General features: G+C 32.1%; 1 protein-coding gene across 5 annotated transcripts in view; it reads left to right on the top strand.

Annotated features, from left to right (window-relative positions):
• Nucleotides 1–16281, top strand: part of LOC129983809 (uncharacterized) — a 173075-nt gene that overhangs the window by 42471 nt on the left and 114323 nt on the right. For 4 of the 5 annotated variants that reach the window (XR_008785456.1, XR_008785457.1, XM_056093452.1 and 1 more), the window contains exon 4: nt 4237–4636. Coding sequence is in view for 3 of the 5 variants with exons in the window: in XM_056093452.1 (XP_055949427.1) it covers nt 4237–4636 (400 nt within the window). In the remaining 2 variants the exon portion in view is untranslated. The remainder of the gene's footprint in view (nt 1–4236; nt 4637–16281) is intronic. The other variant, XM_056093453.1, reaches the window with a different exon arrangement.

Raw genomic sequence — 16281 nt, 5'->3', positions numbered from 1 at the left:
TTGCCAAGGTATATGAAGCGATGTCCTTCTTTGAAGGCTCAGCAAATTGTTTGATAAAGCTCAGCTTGATGTGAAGTGAAATCAAGAAAATTTTACAGGGATTAACCAAATTATCTTTTATTACATTTTTACTTTCAAGTTTTAATATTTTCATCTGCAGCCACTCTTCACTTTAATAGTTTTACTCTCCCCCGCAATATCTTTCCCTCTCATAAGAAGTAAATGCATTTGATATGTCCGATTTGTTGTCCAAAGAGCTTGAAATGCACTTTTAAAGGATTGCATATCATCCTTCCACTATTTTTATATTCTTTTTGGTGAAAATCAAGGCTGAATTCTCGTAAAATTCTTTCAGGTACACAGAATGCCGTAATGGCATTGAAGCATACTAGCTGCCATTAAGCCGAATCACTATTTCAGGATTCTTTTTTGGGAGTCGACAAAGATCCTCTACTCGTTCACGTTATGCTGCAAATATATAAGTAGTACTCCATCAATGTACTCAGCAGTACTCCATCATTCCAGGAACATTGATTGTTACAGTAAACCAAACTTCTGTTTTAAGAGAAATATTGAATAAAAGCTGTTTCACTTTTTCTGAATCACAAGAAAGTACTACTGAGATCCAAGAAATTATTTTCCTTCAACTTAATTGCATAGGAACCATTTTGAACTAAAATGTTCCCCAACAGGAACTTTTTAAGGCATGTGGTTGCTTGAAAGTTTTATTTTTTATTGATACTAGAGACTGCCTTAACAATCTGCTTTCATATGTTTTCGTTCAGTTTTCCAAATGACTTATGGTAATGTTGAAATTTGTCCATTATTTTAAATCTCTTTCATTCTACTGGTCAAGGACAATAGCTTTTATTTAATATATGTCTAAATCAAATGCGATTTCTTACACAGAAAACTAAGCGCAAGATTCTGAAATAGCGCGTATTCTTCTGTATGCTAAGACAGGATTCTTCTTAATCATGGATAAGAATGCTTATTAAAATAGGGTATTACAAAGCAAAGGCTGCTTCAATATTCATAAACATTCATTCCATCTGGTGGAAAACTGCGGAGATAACATTCCTATATCGAAAACAGAACGAAATAGAAGGAGAAAAGCGATTTACAAAGATGTAGAGCATCATCAATTTACTAATAAAAGACTCCTTGTGAACATTGATGAAAAGAATAGAATGGCTGAGCACGCATTTGTTTCTTCGTGATTTCCTGCATTGTGACGTCATGAAACATGAACTTCGAAATTTTAGCTGTACGAAATTTTTGCAAAGATGTAAGAAACGTCACGCCTGCTCACCTCAGACAGCTATAAAAGAGACATCTTCTTGGGTTATAGTACGTTGATGTTGATGGCCATGGAGCAGTTTTCCAAAGCTGAGTATTGTGAGATGGTTTATTGTATGGTGAATGTGGACACAAGGCACGATCAGAAGCAAATTTGTCCCGGCAACGTTTCACTGCAGGCCCGCATACTTCTCATCAAACCATCTTAAATGTCGTAAAACGCTTAGGGAGACAAGCTGTGTGACTAGTCGAGCTCGATCTGGCAGACCAGCAAAGGTAGGATAGCAAGTTCAACCGGATATTGTATTAGCATACGCCCTCGCATATCCGAAATGCAGCACACGAGAGATCAATGAACACTATAACCCCTCAAAAAGTCAGGTTTGGAAAATTCTAAGCCAATTAGGTATTCATCCACACCGACCAGTGCCGCAACAGGTTTTACTAGATGGGGATGCTGGACGATACTATGCATGGTGCAACTTTGTCATAAATAAGATACAGTTCCAGCCAAGATTCATGCCAGATATAGTGGGGATGGATGAGTCATGATTTTCACGGAATGGCGTGTATAATAAACAAAGCACCCATTACTGGACGCTGGAAAATCCTAAATGTTTTACCAACATCAGACATCAATTGTGGTTTGCTATTAACGTTTGGTGTACAATTTACAATAAAAAGATGATTGTACCAATATTTGACGATGGCCCGTTAATGGGTGCAAGATATTTACAATTGCGGTTTGCTATGTAACATGATACCCGATTTTGTGGAGAACCTGCCGTTAGGAATTTATAGTTTTAACATGACGGCGCACCTGCTCACAAGACATCTACAGTGAAATAGTATTTCGTCAAGAAATTCGAGAACCAAATAATTGGGTATGGCGGTTTTGAATATTGGCCTCCGTGTTCGCCTGATCTCACTCTACTGGACTTTTTCCAGTGGGAATACCTGAAATAGGTGTACGCGATGCCTTCACAAACAACATTGCAGGACCTTAAATGACGCACTACAAACGCTTGTGTCAGCGTCACCCTCTATGCTCCAACGTGTGCAATATGAGGTTCAAACGAGGATCCAAATGTATATTATAGTTGACGTTGAGAAGTTTGGACATCTCAAATAAAGGTATATTGTTATAACTAATTTTTTTTTCTTTCTTAGATCGTTTTGTTATTTCACAATATCGGAAATCAAGAAAAAACAAATGCACGTTTAGCCATTCTATTCTTCGCATTAATGTCCACAAGATGTCTTTTAATACTAAATCAATGATGCTTTGCATTTTTGTAAATCACTATTTTCTCTATCTGTTTCTGTTTTCGAGATAGGAATGCTATTTCCTTAATTTACCACCAGGTGGCACCGTAGGTGGTTGCATTCGGTAGTGCATGGCTACTTTAATATACCTAGATACTACTTTTATGAATATAGCAGCAGCGTTCCGAAGTGAAAAGGGTGGCAAGAAACTTTAGTGGACATATTGTAGACAAAACCATATTCATACACTGGAATCATACATTCTTCATTTTTATTACATATAGATTTATATCTTCTTAATTTCAGTTCACAAGAACAAAACAAAATTCTAGTCGAAATTATAAATCTTCTTGTTTTCATTATAAAAACTGCAAGTAAATGTGGCATCACAGCTTTTTCTTAACGAGCAGTAAATCGACATTTTTGCTGCATTCTGAAATAGCCTGAATTCCTTTAATGTCAGCAGAGTATTAAAGGAATTCAATGCATATCAGAATGCCAGACATGCCAGATGAAGGTAGTCAGTCAAACATGTACGGAGAATCTTTAGAGTAGGATTATAAAGATTGATCATATGTTTGATATGCATACTCTTGATGCAAACTATTGTTATTGCACCAAGGCAATTTTGTTTTTCTATGATTTTAATAATGATATATAGTTCAGGAGAAGCGTTCTTTTTTAATTAAAAAAGTTTTTTCAAAGTGGAATAAATCAAGAAAAATAAAATATTTATTAATAATGACTTAAATTGAACCATTCTGATTAGTTTAACGTCTAATTTTAAAATGATTTTAAAAGATATTTTAGATATTAAATTAATTTGATTAGATTTATTAGATTGAATTTATTAGATTTTTAAAAGATTTTTGTAAGATATTTTATAATTAATTCAACTCGTATATACATGGAAATAATGTAGAATTTTTGTTTTACTTGTGTTGATAGAGCGTCGATAATTTCGCGGTAGTATTTTTTTTTGGGGGGGGGGGAGAGAAATTATCACAGATTATTCATTTTAGCTAGTCTAATAATTGTGACTGGAAAAAAATTTCATTTCACAATATCACTTTCCGCAATTCTGAAATGTGCTAAATGTAACAACTTTACGCCGAAGCAAAATTGCTAAAAAAAAAAAAAAAAAAGTAAATTTCTTTCTTTTACCTTTTGTCAGTTTCCGTACTTGGCGGAGTTTGCTGTTCCCAAGCTAGAAGAAAGAAATTTTAAAAATATGGGTGGTAATAATTTCGATTAGTTATGTTGCATTTATGTAGATAATATCGAGACAAATTAATTAGCCTTTGAATCATCTAATATTTGCATTACTAATCGGCAGTTGTCGCTAAACATAAATCTCTGCCCGAAATTTAATTTCTCTCAGCACCAAAACTATTATTGCACCTTGTATCAGCCTTACATCAAGAATTGGAGAAAAATGTGAAAATTCTCTCTTTTACTCTCTTTTCTCTCTTTACATGAAGATACTCTTTTTTTTTACACATTTGCAGCTTTTTCTTGACCATTACCAAGTTAACGCACAAGAATCTTCAAATATCTCAAAATTCATTGAACATGTGTTAATCAAAATATGAAATTTGTTCGTGCTGAATACAGACGAACTTTCAGTATTTTCTCGGTTTTAAACTGAAATGCTACTTGATTGTTTTCCAGGTTGCTGGAGATTCGAGCGGAAGGAAGGACGATTCCATGTCACGTGAGTACCACCTCCACCCCGTAGATGACATAGTAACCCCCCCACACTCAGATACTACAGGGCCTGACGACTACTACCTCCTCATTGATGATGACGACGACCAGTGGACCGACGACATAGAAGACCGTGCCTCCAGCATCCGGCGCATGCTAGAAGATGAGGAGGAATACGACAGCGACGAGGGGGGAGGTGGAGGGGGTTCCTCCCTCCAGACTTACTACGACCGCAGCCCGGGGGAGGTGTACACCATCCTAGAAGAAGAGGAGGAGATGGTTTCGCCAATGATGGTGTCCCAGGGGATGACCTGGGACGGGGAGTTGAACCCGGACACGGCGTCGTCACTGCTACGCTGGAGAGGTATAGATTGACAACAAACCCTCCCAACCCGTAGGTGGATCCTTCCCTCTCTTCCCTCTCACTCAGAGAATGAATGCTTCGGTCGCCATGCTGCATCCTCCTCTCTGTGCATCTTCTGTTCTTCTTTCACCAAATATGGCTGTTTCTTCTCATAGGAATGATTATTGGATGTTTATTGTTGGTGTTCCCTCGTAGGGATTCTATGTTGTGACTGTATTTCTATTTGTTTCCTTAATTATAAAATCTTCGTTTTTCTTTTTGTTTTTTTTATAATTGTTTTTGCCTGGGAACAAACTTTTGCAAACTTTTTTTAAATGTTCTGTTTCTTTATTTTTCCTTTTATTGATGTTGTTAATTTCTGAACATTCTGTATATTCGGTATTTCTCTCTCCTTTCCCACACTTTTCTGTTCGTACCCATGCAACACTTGGTAAGACGACGATATTGCATTTTTTTCTTGTAATAGCACTCCAGAGATATTTTGATCATAAAATGCTAGAAATCATACTGCTAAACGAAGCAGGTTTAAAGTAAAATCAATTTAATGGTGCTTCAAAACTTTTGGTACAAAATATAGACAATAAGTAAATGTGTTCAATTAAGCACAAATATCCTTACGATTCCATGTGCATAGCAAGTGCCATCAGAAACAGCAACAACAACATCTTTACGATTCAAGGATTGAGAATCCATTCGATTCCAAACCATCTAAGGATTAGAAACAGCTTCATTCCACTCGATGCAATTGCTTCAAGAGGGTGGCATGGACAGCCGATTTTTCATTTTATGGATTTTTATGAAGAAACTTATCTAGGATGACTTTTTCATCGATTATGGCGAGAATCTTTTTGCCATTATCTATATGGATAAAACTGACATAAATGTCCGATTCTTTCACCATTGTATGCTAGTGATTTCACGCCGATAATTGGACGCTTGCATTAAAGAGTTTGGTCACAGTTCTGATCACTTCCTATAATTTTTTTTTCATAAATTACAAGCCTACATCGGCGAACAATTGTTCTTCCATCATCTACATTTAAAAAGTAATTGACAAAATAAAAAAATAAACATCCCACAAGCAAAAATACTGCATCACTTCCGCCAATTTTTGTTCCATGTGAAATTAAAGCCGCCAAAAAATCATATGAAAAGCAGGTGAATTTCAAATCAAATGAACGGTGCCCTTCTCTCAACTATTTTCCATTTACAAAAGATATTTTAAAAGCATTACTCCGAAGTACATTTCTGTGGGGAAAACTTGGATCGAGTTCACCAATCGCAACCACTAAATAAAATATCTCACGGACCAATTTTTTTCATGTGAATGTTCAAGACCCCTGTATACGTCATCAAATATCATTTATCTTGTCCAACTCCGTTTTAGAAAAATACAAATTAGACAAATGGACTGATTTCTATTTTTTTTATTGACGATTCGAACCGGGACCTTTTGCTTTGCAAGTGGGGCATTTTATTCATTGGGCATCGAGATCCTGAAATGCGAGCATCGATTATGATAATTGAGTGTTCATATGACTTCTTAAAATTTGTACCAAGAGCTTTGAAACATCCTTTTTATTTCTGTTATTGTAATCAATTTTGCTTATTATCCCCTTCTGATAGACAAAATAAGTAATATTTGCATTTTTAAAAGCATAGTAAATAAATTGAGATACAAAAAGATTGCTCTCTATTTTGCGGTAAACTTTTGAAAATTTTCCTTCTTGAAGTTTTTTTTTTTCTTCAGAAGCTTTGTAGAATTTGCAGTTATTTTGTAAGATCACCTGAACTGTCACCTAAACTTGAAAGTCCTGTCCACATGATTTTTTTTTTTTTGGTATTTTGCAGGGTAGGTATCAATTTGAAATTTTGCAAAAAAGTCCTTTCAAGACATCGAACGATATTGATATGTGAATGAAGGCCCATATTTTTATTTTTCCATTGTTGACTTGTCGAGGTTTCGATTACGAAATATTTTTGTGTGTGAATATATAGCTCAAATTATCATCGTCGTACCAAGTAATATTCGTTCATTTCCATTTATTTGAAGCCTGAGTTCTGTTAAAGAGGGGACCTAGTTCTTGATATCGTAAAATAAACTGAGACGAAGCAGAAACTTAAATTCTCAGAATTTGATGGACAAAAACATATTTATATATGTTAAAACGAACCAATTCTTTCCATCTTAAATGAGGTAGACTAGTTTATAATAGGTTATCTATTTGATCTGTCTACTTTTCTATATATGGAGGTATGAGAAATGACTAAACTAGAAATTCGTTGATTTTTTTTCCCAACATCGATAATCATTTTAAATGCCTTGTTTAAGATTTGTACTTCTACACTAGCTATTACAATGTCACCACATAAAAACAAAAGATTCACAATAATTTAACCATGAATATTAAAAAAAAAATGTTTGTATAATAAAAAGAGACCATGAACTGATTCATCCATGCGATAATTTTATTTTGATCGAACCAATAATTGCAGTTAAAATCTTTAAATTGTTAATTTGATTTAAATTATAAATTTTGCTTCAATCATAAAATTAGGATGAGTTATAGCTTAATAGTACTTTTAATTCTGAATGCATGATAGGAATTTAAAAAAAGCGTAATTAAAATATGATAAAATACTCTTCCTGTTTTTTGGGTGATTGCTGTGGCTTCATAATTTATTACTAAGCCTCTTTATGAATAACACTTCTTCAATCTTGGAAATAAATTATGCTGCTTTTAATAGTATATATTTATTCAGATTGATTTTTCCTGAATAGCACAATCAGTATGAATTTCGGAACTCTCTTTCAAGATTTTTCATCCGCATCTTTACAAATCGCTGATAGGGTTGATAATCCATATAAATGCCAAGTGGTCTGTACATTTTTAACGATTTCCAGCTTATTCGGAATTTTTTTTATGTCCATTTAAAAGCAAATCAAACTTTGAAAAGTAAGTTGCTCGAAATATTCGAATTTTATTTATTTATCACCACTGTTAAGAGTATTTGACAAAAAGTAAATAATTTTACGTTAAATATATTTTTTACAAACCTTCTATGCAAAACTTAATGCAGATTATCTTGATCTTTCCTTTCCCTCATTTATTATCATGTGAGAACATTATGTTATTTTGGTTTGAGGTTTTCGAAACATCAAAATGCACGGGCTGAAAAGTGGCGATTTATCACTTTTGTGGCCTCTATTTTTCGCTTTTAGGGCCTCTATTTTTCGCTTTTCGCACAGAGAAGAAAATGGGAATGAACGCAAAACAGCGAAGAGAGGTATCCGAATATATATATATATATATATATATATATATATATATATATATATATATATATATATATATATATATATATATATATATATATATATATATAATATTATTTGTTGCGAAGCATGATGCAGTTTGAAGACAATGAAGATACTTTTAATTTCGTGACGTCGTTTTATTTCATTTTGAAGAAGCAAGCATATGTACAAGCGACGAGCACACAGCACGACACAGAAAGGAATGAGGGAAGAGCTCTCGGACATTTTATCCCTGGTCTTATATAACCTATGATTTTGATAGGGAAAACATTTCTTCACAGTGCTAATGTATTATGAGATTTCGATAGGGATTTTCATTACAGGCGCCGAGAAGGTAGGGGAAACAAAGGGAGATTTAAAAAAAAATTTGCTTGATCAGCGGTATGTTATCTCTTCACGCGTAGTGTGGGAAAGTTAGATTTTAGCTGATTCAACAATTTAACAAAGCTTCTCTTGAATTAATTAAGTAGAGACGGTGGAATTGGATCACGAAATAAGAGAATATTTTAGAATGAAGTTACTATGGGCTAAATTAAGATGAAGTTATTATGAAAATTAATTAAATTGAAATTAGAGTTAAAATATCATTACATACATATATATATATATGTAACATTATTTGTTGTGAAGCATGATTCAGTTTGAAGACAGTGAAGATACTTTATTTCATTTTGAATAAGCAAGCATATGTACAAGCGATGAGCATACAGAACGACACAGAAAAGGGATGAGGGAAGCGCTCTTGGACATTTTTACCCCTTCACGCTGAGCGTGTGAAAGTATCGGTGTTTAGCTGACTAAGCAATTTTATAAAGCTTCTCTTGAATTAATTAAATAGAGAAAGTGGAATTGGATCACGAAATAAGATAATATTTTAGAATGAAGTTACTATGGGCTAAATTAAGATAAAATCTTGGAAATTAATTAAGTTGAAATTAAGAGTTTAAAATATCATTACATATATATATATAAGAGCTTCGTTTCTTCTGTGATGGGAGCCCTATCTGTTGTAACTCGCTTTTGCCATAAAATATAATATTCTCTTTTTTGAAAGTTTGACTTATATTTGTCTTTGAAAAGAAGGTAAATAAATTTGACGAGCATTTAGATACCGATGATAATATAATATATATTCTGATGTATGATTAATTAAAGACCTTTTCATTGATCATATTGATACACGGAGCAGTCGAAATTTAACTGGAATCATTGATCGTCTATTTATAAATCAAAATTTCAAAGCTGTCGCAGTTTACCCAGAACTCAAAAAGGAAGAATAGGGAGAAAGTTTCTCTTGCATTCAATTGCGATCAATATTTGAAAAGTGTCGTCGGATTTCATTTACTATTTCGAATAAAAAGGAAAAATCAAGAATGTGGTCACCTCTTGCAACACTTTCCCTCTCATTGCATTATTTTATTTATTATTTTTTTAATTTCAGTTTGACTTTCGGTGTATATTGATGTTGTTGCATCATGTATGTTAATTGAAATTGATCAGCTTTGATGTTAGATTATTTGTTCAATAATAGTTGTTTCTGTGACAAATTCAGGTATTGTCAAAAATAATACTATGTTGGCACAGAGCGTATAATATTTCGATGCATTTATCATAGAGCAAAAGTGAGATTTAATTTCGCAGACTGAAGGAAAAAAGAACATTTTAAAAAATAACGGGGAAGTTACAGTTACAGTTTAACCCGCCATAAGAAGAAACAGGTAAAACCATTTATTCTCTCTTTCTATATTTAGAGGCTAAAATTAAAGATTTGAGGTGTTTTTTTTCCATTATTTAATTTTTTTGATTATTCTAATAATTATAAATTAAAAATTACAAGTAATTAATACAGGTATAAAAAATGGAAGCTTGGAAAAGTTGCTGTTTAATGTTAGCTCGTAGTAGTCAGAATACATGCGAAGAAATAATCTCTTTTTAAACTTATTTATCTAACTTTATAAACTTATTTTAAAGTTAACTTAAATGTCAGTATTGTTAAAATCCCCGTTGCAAATATTTGTTTGTAATTGCGAAATACTAAACAAATGGTTTATTACTATTCCCTGACTGTACTATCATTGCATGCATTTGTGCGTGTAATGTAATGTGCTGAAAAACATTTAGCGATAAAATTCTTTAATAGTATAAAAAATTGTCTTTACCATTGACAGTTTGTCGCAATTACTTTGTTATTTTACAATTCTAAAGCTTCCTGCTTATTCTAAAATTCGAAGCATTATTTAATAATGCAAATTTGATTGCCATGTTAATCTTCTCTCTGATTTCACCAGTATTTTGAGTTTCTTAAAGCTCTAGTTTCTATGACATACACACACACACAAAATGTGTGCACCGTGCTCAGTGGCGAGTAGGATTAAAGGCACTCATTCATTTTCTGACACAAAAGTTAATTCATTCCCTGAGTAGAATAATATTTAAACTAAGCGTGAAGGGCAAGGTATGCTAAGACAGTTTTAGCAAATAGAAATTAATCTATCTTTCGATTTCCTTGATTTATTTTTGCGAAATGAAATGTGCATTGGAGAAAATTCTCTTCCCTTTGAAGCGTTTGGTCTAAAATTAAATCTGAAATTTTGATATTAAGACCATACGAGGAATTTCAATTATATAGTTCACTGTGTTTTTGAGAAACGATGTTCGCACACACATGGCATACAGATCTAAAACATGATGATTCTTTAAAATTTTGAAACCCAATTTCTCGATGATTTGATATTTATCTCCATGTATGTTTCGTTTATGAGAAAGTAAAAAAAGAATTAGTGGATAAGCAAACAAAGGAAATCAGTTACATAATGAAATAAAAGATGAACCTAAAAAAAGGCTATTAAAGATATTTCGAAAAAATGAGTATAAAAATAAGAATCTACCAGCAAAACGAAAGTTTGCTGGTAAATTCTTATTTGCTGGTTTAGTTGAGCGAGTGGATTTCCCTTTGGTATTTCGGTACCCCGGTTGGAATTTGATAAATCGATGCACGGCTGCATTTGAAAGCGAATCATCTAATAATATTAATAGCAGATCCAATTGCCTTATTTCATTAATAAAGGCGCGGAAAAGAAAACCGCTTAGAAAGCTTGTTGAGCGGCCCACAGGTTAGAAGATCGATTCTGACCCTCGAGAGCCAAGGACAGATCCCTCATTATCTGAGCCGTGTCACTGCTAATTGATTACGTTTCGTCGCCATGGTGACGTCCTTACGATCAACGTCACAAGACGAGTTGCACGTTTGAAAAGAAGGAAAATTAAGAAAAATATATAATTTTTTATCACCTGTTCACGCCCACCCCACCCCCCTTCAAAATGGATGGGTTCTGTTGATCTGTTCTTTCCAAAGTTGAGGAATATTTGAAATAAGAAAGACAAAAAGAAAGGCAATTAGTCAAGCTAAATCCGTTTGACTGGTTGACAAAATCCAATAGTACTGTAAAAGATATTTCAAAAAACACTAAACTGCATCCATCCTCTTTCCAAAAATGTGCTGTTTGCTTTGTAAAAAAAAAAAAAAAAATTATATTCATAGCAAGAATTTTATTTATTTATTTATTTTTATACATTTCATCAGCATTAAAGTTACAGCATTTGATATTTAATCAATCTAATACTGAGAAAGAAAAATCGTATACATATTTTAAAATTATGCATAATGGTATCGACAAATTTATTTCGCAAGTTGGTAAGTGTTTTTGAAAGAAAACATAAATAATGAAGATTTACGTCTTAAGTCGAATATACTTACTATAATATCTGAAAATTGAGTGTATGACGTAAGAATTATTTAGTAAACTCTGCAGAGCAGTGTGTTGGATCTAGCTATTAAATTTAGTGCGTAGTAGCTTTCGGATGTTCATTGTGCAAAAAGGGGTAACAGGTTTTCAATATTCAAAATTTCTATCCAATTAGTAATCAACTTAAAATTAAACAAAGTATTAAAATATTTTCTTTAATAACCTTTTTGCATAAAAATCATTTTTCTCTATTTTATAATTTAAAAGAACAGCTTTTCAGCAAAATCAATCTTATTGTTACGTAATTTGTTTTTTAATTTTAATAATTTTTTCAAATATTTTTAATTATATTTTATCTCAATACTTTTCATTCATTTAGCTATATATTTGTACATGCCCATGGTGCAATGATATTAGATGTTCTTTTTTGTATGCATACTATCGTTGCTTTAATTATGAGTAAGTTTGTAAAATTGGTATAAAAAATAACGAATCAATCATAACACATTATCAGATGCTTTAGCATGTTTTTGCACTAGAAGTTCGAATATTCTTTAATTCTTTTTTTTTTCAGGAAGGGGAGATCTAAAAATATGTTTACTTTTTAGTATGATTGTCAATTTTCATTACGCTTCTGTTTTGAAGTAGCATAAATACTATTTTTTAATGAAGCTCACAATTGTGAAGTGTGATCAGATAACGAGGCCAACACCTGAGGTGGCAAACTCAATCCAGGTTTTCATCTCACGCCTGTGGGGAGATGCTTATTCTTCGAAATGAAAATTAAGCTGCACCAGATTCAGATACAAAGTGGATCCTATTATTAGGTTTCGAATTTGAAACTCGCATTTCATTGTCGATACTTTACTAGGCTATTTGATTGAGAATTTACCAATGGGGATAGGGGAGTCTTACTTAGACCTTACCATCGAATCACCTTAACTTTAATTAATTTATATAAATAATTATCCTTGTTTCATTAAATGAGAACAAATAACTTTCAAGCAAGAGAAAGAACAAATAACTTTCATTTGTATTAATCACATACAAAACCGGAATTGTTCTTTGAAAGCAAAAATTAATACGACATCATTCCCCTCAAAAATAAAAAATAAAAATCCTTAAGCTTAGAAAAAGAGAGGCCCTATGTATGATTTTCCTATGATTAATTATAGGTTGTTGGTTTTACACATTTAGGTACCATTTCCCCTTTATTTTGCAATGTTTTGTAAGTGAGTTTGAACATAGTTATGCCGCTCAGTTCTAAGCTTTTGCAGATGATTATGTTTTAATTTTTACTCACTATTATATTTTGCGGATCGAAAATAGAATTTAACATCAGAATGATGATCAAAGAAGGTGATTTAAGGCGCGTGAAGAGTCTGTATGTAGGTTTAAAGTACGCCCTTGAAATTTATAGATAATTAATTTTTTTAAAAAAACCTATAACTTAGAGTTTAATCACGATAGAAAAGCAAAGCTAGTTGTTATAAGAATTTCAAATATCGATGCTAGACACTTCAAGACGTGCGGGAAAGAATGATACAGAAAAAAAAAGCTAAAATTAGAAAAGAAGTATTTAGGATAAATGATCATTTTTAAAAAATATGTTTATTTTACATGCATTAATGAGATTGTCATTCAGCATCCGTGATTGCGATTGTTAAAAATCTGCTCTATTTCTATACTATTAGCCTTAATAATAATTCTTATCCTGATAATAATTTAATAATTATGCAACGGGGACTTAATTATGTAAAAAAAACAGCAAGTGTTCATCTATCTCTTCTTAATGTCCTTATTCGATATTGTTTTTGACCATTCCCTTCCCATGTTTTAAAATGCACAACGGGCAGATACGAATTTTCTTTTGAGTCTAGTTTTTCCTGTGTAATATTAAAGTATCTTATTAAGGATACTTTAATTCAATTACACATTATCAAATAATCATATTAAAAATCAATGTTTATAAGTTTTCAAACTGATGAAAAGTCACTATGTTCCTAAAGACAAACAGCTACTTTTAGAGCCAGGAGAACTAAACGTTTTTTGAAGGGATGGGGACCAACGATTGCTCTTTATCAATTTTTCATCAGTAATAAAATTCATATCATGTTCTAGATCTATCATCATGGTAATTGAGAAGACATCATTTTGCTTTTATGAGAGTCTTTTTCTTTCTTTCTTTCTTTTTCGCTTTATAGGCAATAGATGTTTATAAGTGGCCAATTCTTCTGAACGCTCCCTTGAATAAAAAGTAATTAGTTTTCGTCGTTAAACAGGAGTAAGTCAGGCTCTCTGGAACTTGACCACCTAGATCTTTTTTCATTGTATAAGCATAATCACTCATTTATTTCATTTTGAATGAGATATCTAAATTCATCAATAATCTTAAATGATTCCTTTTAGAGCTTTGATTCTTCTGGGAGAATGGTATCTCTCGAATCATAAAGAAACGACTCTTTTAAAAGAATATTGCAATTCCTAGCAGAACCAATTCTGCTACTGCGCATGTGCAATAATAAATTAAAGTTGTCCCCCTCTGTCGTTTCTTCACGAATCTGAAATCTGAATCGGGATTTAAAAAAAGATAGTTAAAGATTAATGAGAAAATGAATTAAAAAATATTGTACTATAGTTTTTAGTAAAGAAGTACAAAAGTAACATGCAATTATTTTAATCTTATATTGCATTATTTTCTTTTTTTCAGCCGCGGTTGCGTAATTCTTTATAAACGAGAATAAGGAATTTTAAAATATTAATCAAAAACATATATTATAAAGTTTTCTTTTAAATTAAAATTAGTAATTACTTAAAAGTTTGTAATGAATAAACTTACTTGTTAATTTTACTTACATAAAATGAAAAAATCTAATTATTGTTTTATATTGCTTTATAATAAAGAAGTCTTAACTTGAAAAGGATAAATTTAAATTATGTCCAAAGTCATCAATACGGAATGCAGCACAAATTAAATTAAAAAGTTACACGCATTGCACCTTTACCTTTAGTCTACGAGCTGCCAAAAGCCAGAAAAATTTGTAAATATGCGGGAAGGCAACATCGACAATACAGCGTTTTTATAATCATAAATGAGTGGATGAATAGAGAATAAAGTAGATTAATAAAAATAATAATGATAAATGTTCTGATGCACCATCTAACTCTGTAGAACTGCATTCTGACGCTAAAATTTGAACGTCATACAAAATTTTCTTTTTTTCTTTCTAAAGAAATGTTTAGAGCTTGTTTTTTTTAAAATCATATTCAACTCTCCTGTATCGATTAATTTGTTCTAGTTTATATCGAAGCCACAAAATGCTGAGTGCAATCGAATAAGTGTAATAAGAAAATTAACGTTGTATGAAGCTTACTTCAAATTTGTTGTAAAAACGAACGAAATTGTGCCGAACACAATAGGTTAACGAAAATAAGTATCATAAAATTCACGGATACTCTTAAAAACAAACAAAACAAAATATGTTATATGTGGAATTAAAATTCCAGTATGCATTGAATGTATCTAATAATACGTCAGACCACTACGATTTAGTTTTCACATTCATATTTTTAGCCAAAAGTACTTTTCATTTAGAAGTAAGTACATTTATAGAAGCTTTTTGAACAAACTTTTTGATCATTATTTTACTTAAAGCGTATTATTGTAAGCTTTACGAAACATGTTAGCATTCTATGAAGTAACCAAGTAAACCTGAGAATGATATTTATTTCAGCCATTTCCCATGAGATATCATAAAATAACAAATTTTATATTTCAGAAATGAATTTTCTAGAAATCTGAAAGCAAACAAAATAATTATAATTACAATTCTTCGCAATTTCAACAGGAATCAATCGAAAATGAAAAGATATTTACGTTAAAAAAAATATTAAACTAATGTCTCGATAGAGAGTTTGGAACAGACGACATATTCCATGGAAATTAGATGAAATTAGATAGTGGTTTCCCCATTAAAATACCCCCCCCCCCAAAAAAAAAGCTAGCACTTTCGCAGTGAGAAAATCCCCTAAACCAGATAAGAAGATAAACATGCTCTTAAACTGCATCGATTCAACGATCGTACAGAAAAATGGCGTCATTCGAGAGCGTGACGTCATGCGGTTGTCATGAGGACGACCGAATCCCTTCGAACGTGTTCTGCTAAAAACATAATTAAAACGATGTTAAACATCTCATTACTGCAATTTATCATCGTCATTTCCGCACCATCCCGCGAGGTTTTCATTAAAGATAAACCTGTAAATTGTTACTTTTTCAAAATTATTTTAAAGTATTCACAGTGCAGGTCATGTTTCTGACATTAGTCTGGTGGTTTTCGTACTTAACTAGAAATTGGGATTTTTAATACCAACAGCAGTTTTAAAGTGTTAACAGAGTATGATAGTCTGCCAACATATTATTAAAAAAATGCTACGCTTTTGATTACTAACTACAGTTGTCAAGGTTATAAGATGATATGTATATCATTATGATTTTGAAGTGATAGTAATAAACTGGATTTATTTCTGAAGCAAATGTAACTGAGGTGTGAATTGCAGCAAAATTAATTATTGTCTAT

Source organism: Argiope bruennichi, chromosome 9 (assembly GCF_947563725.1).
Source record: "Argiope bruennichi chromosome 9, qqArgBrue1.1, whole genome shotgun sequence".
NCBI lineage: Eukaryota > Metazoa > Arthropoda > Arachnida > Araneae > Araneidae > Argiope > Argiope bruennichi.
Note: the sequence above shows the minus strand (reverse complement) of the source record. Positions and strands in the feature narration are given on the sequence as shown.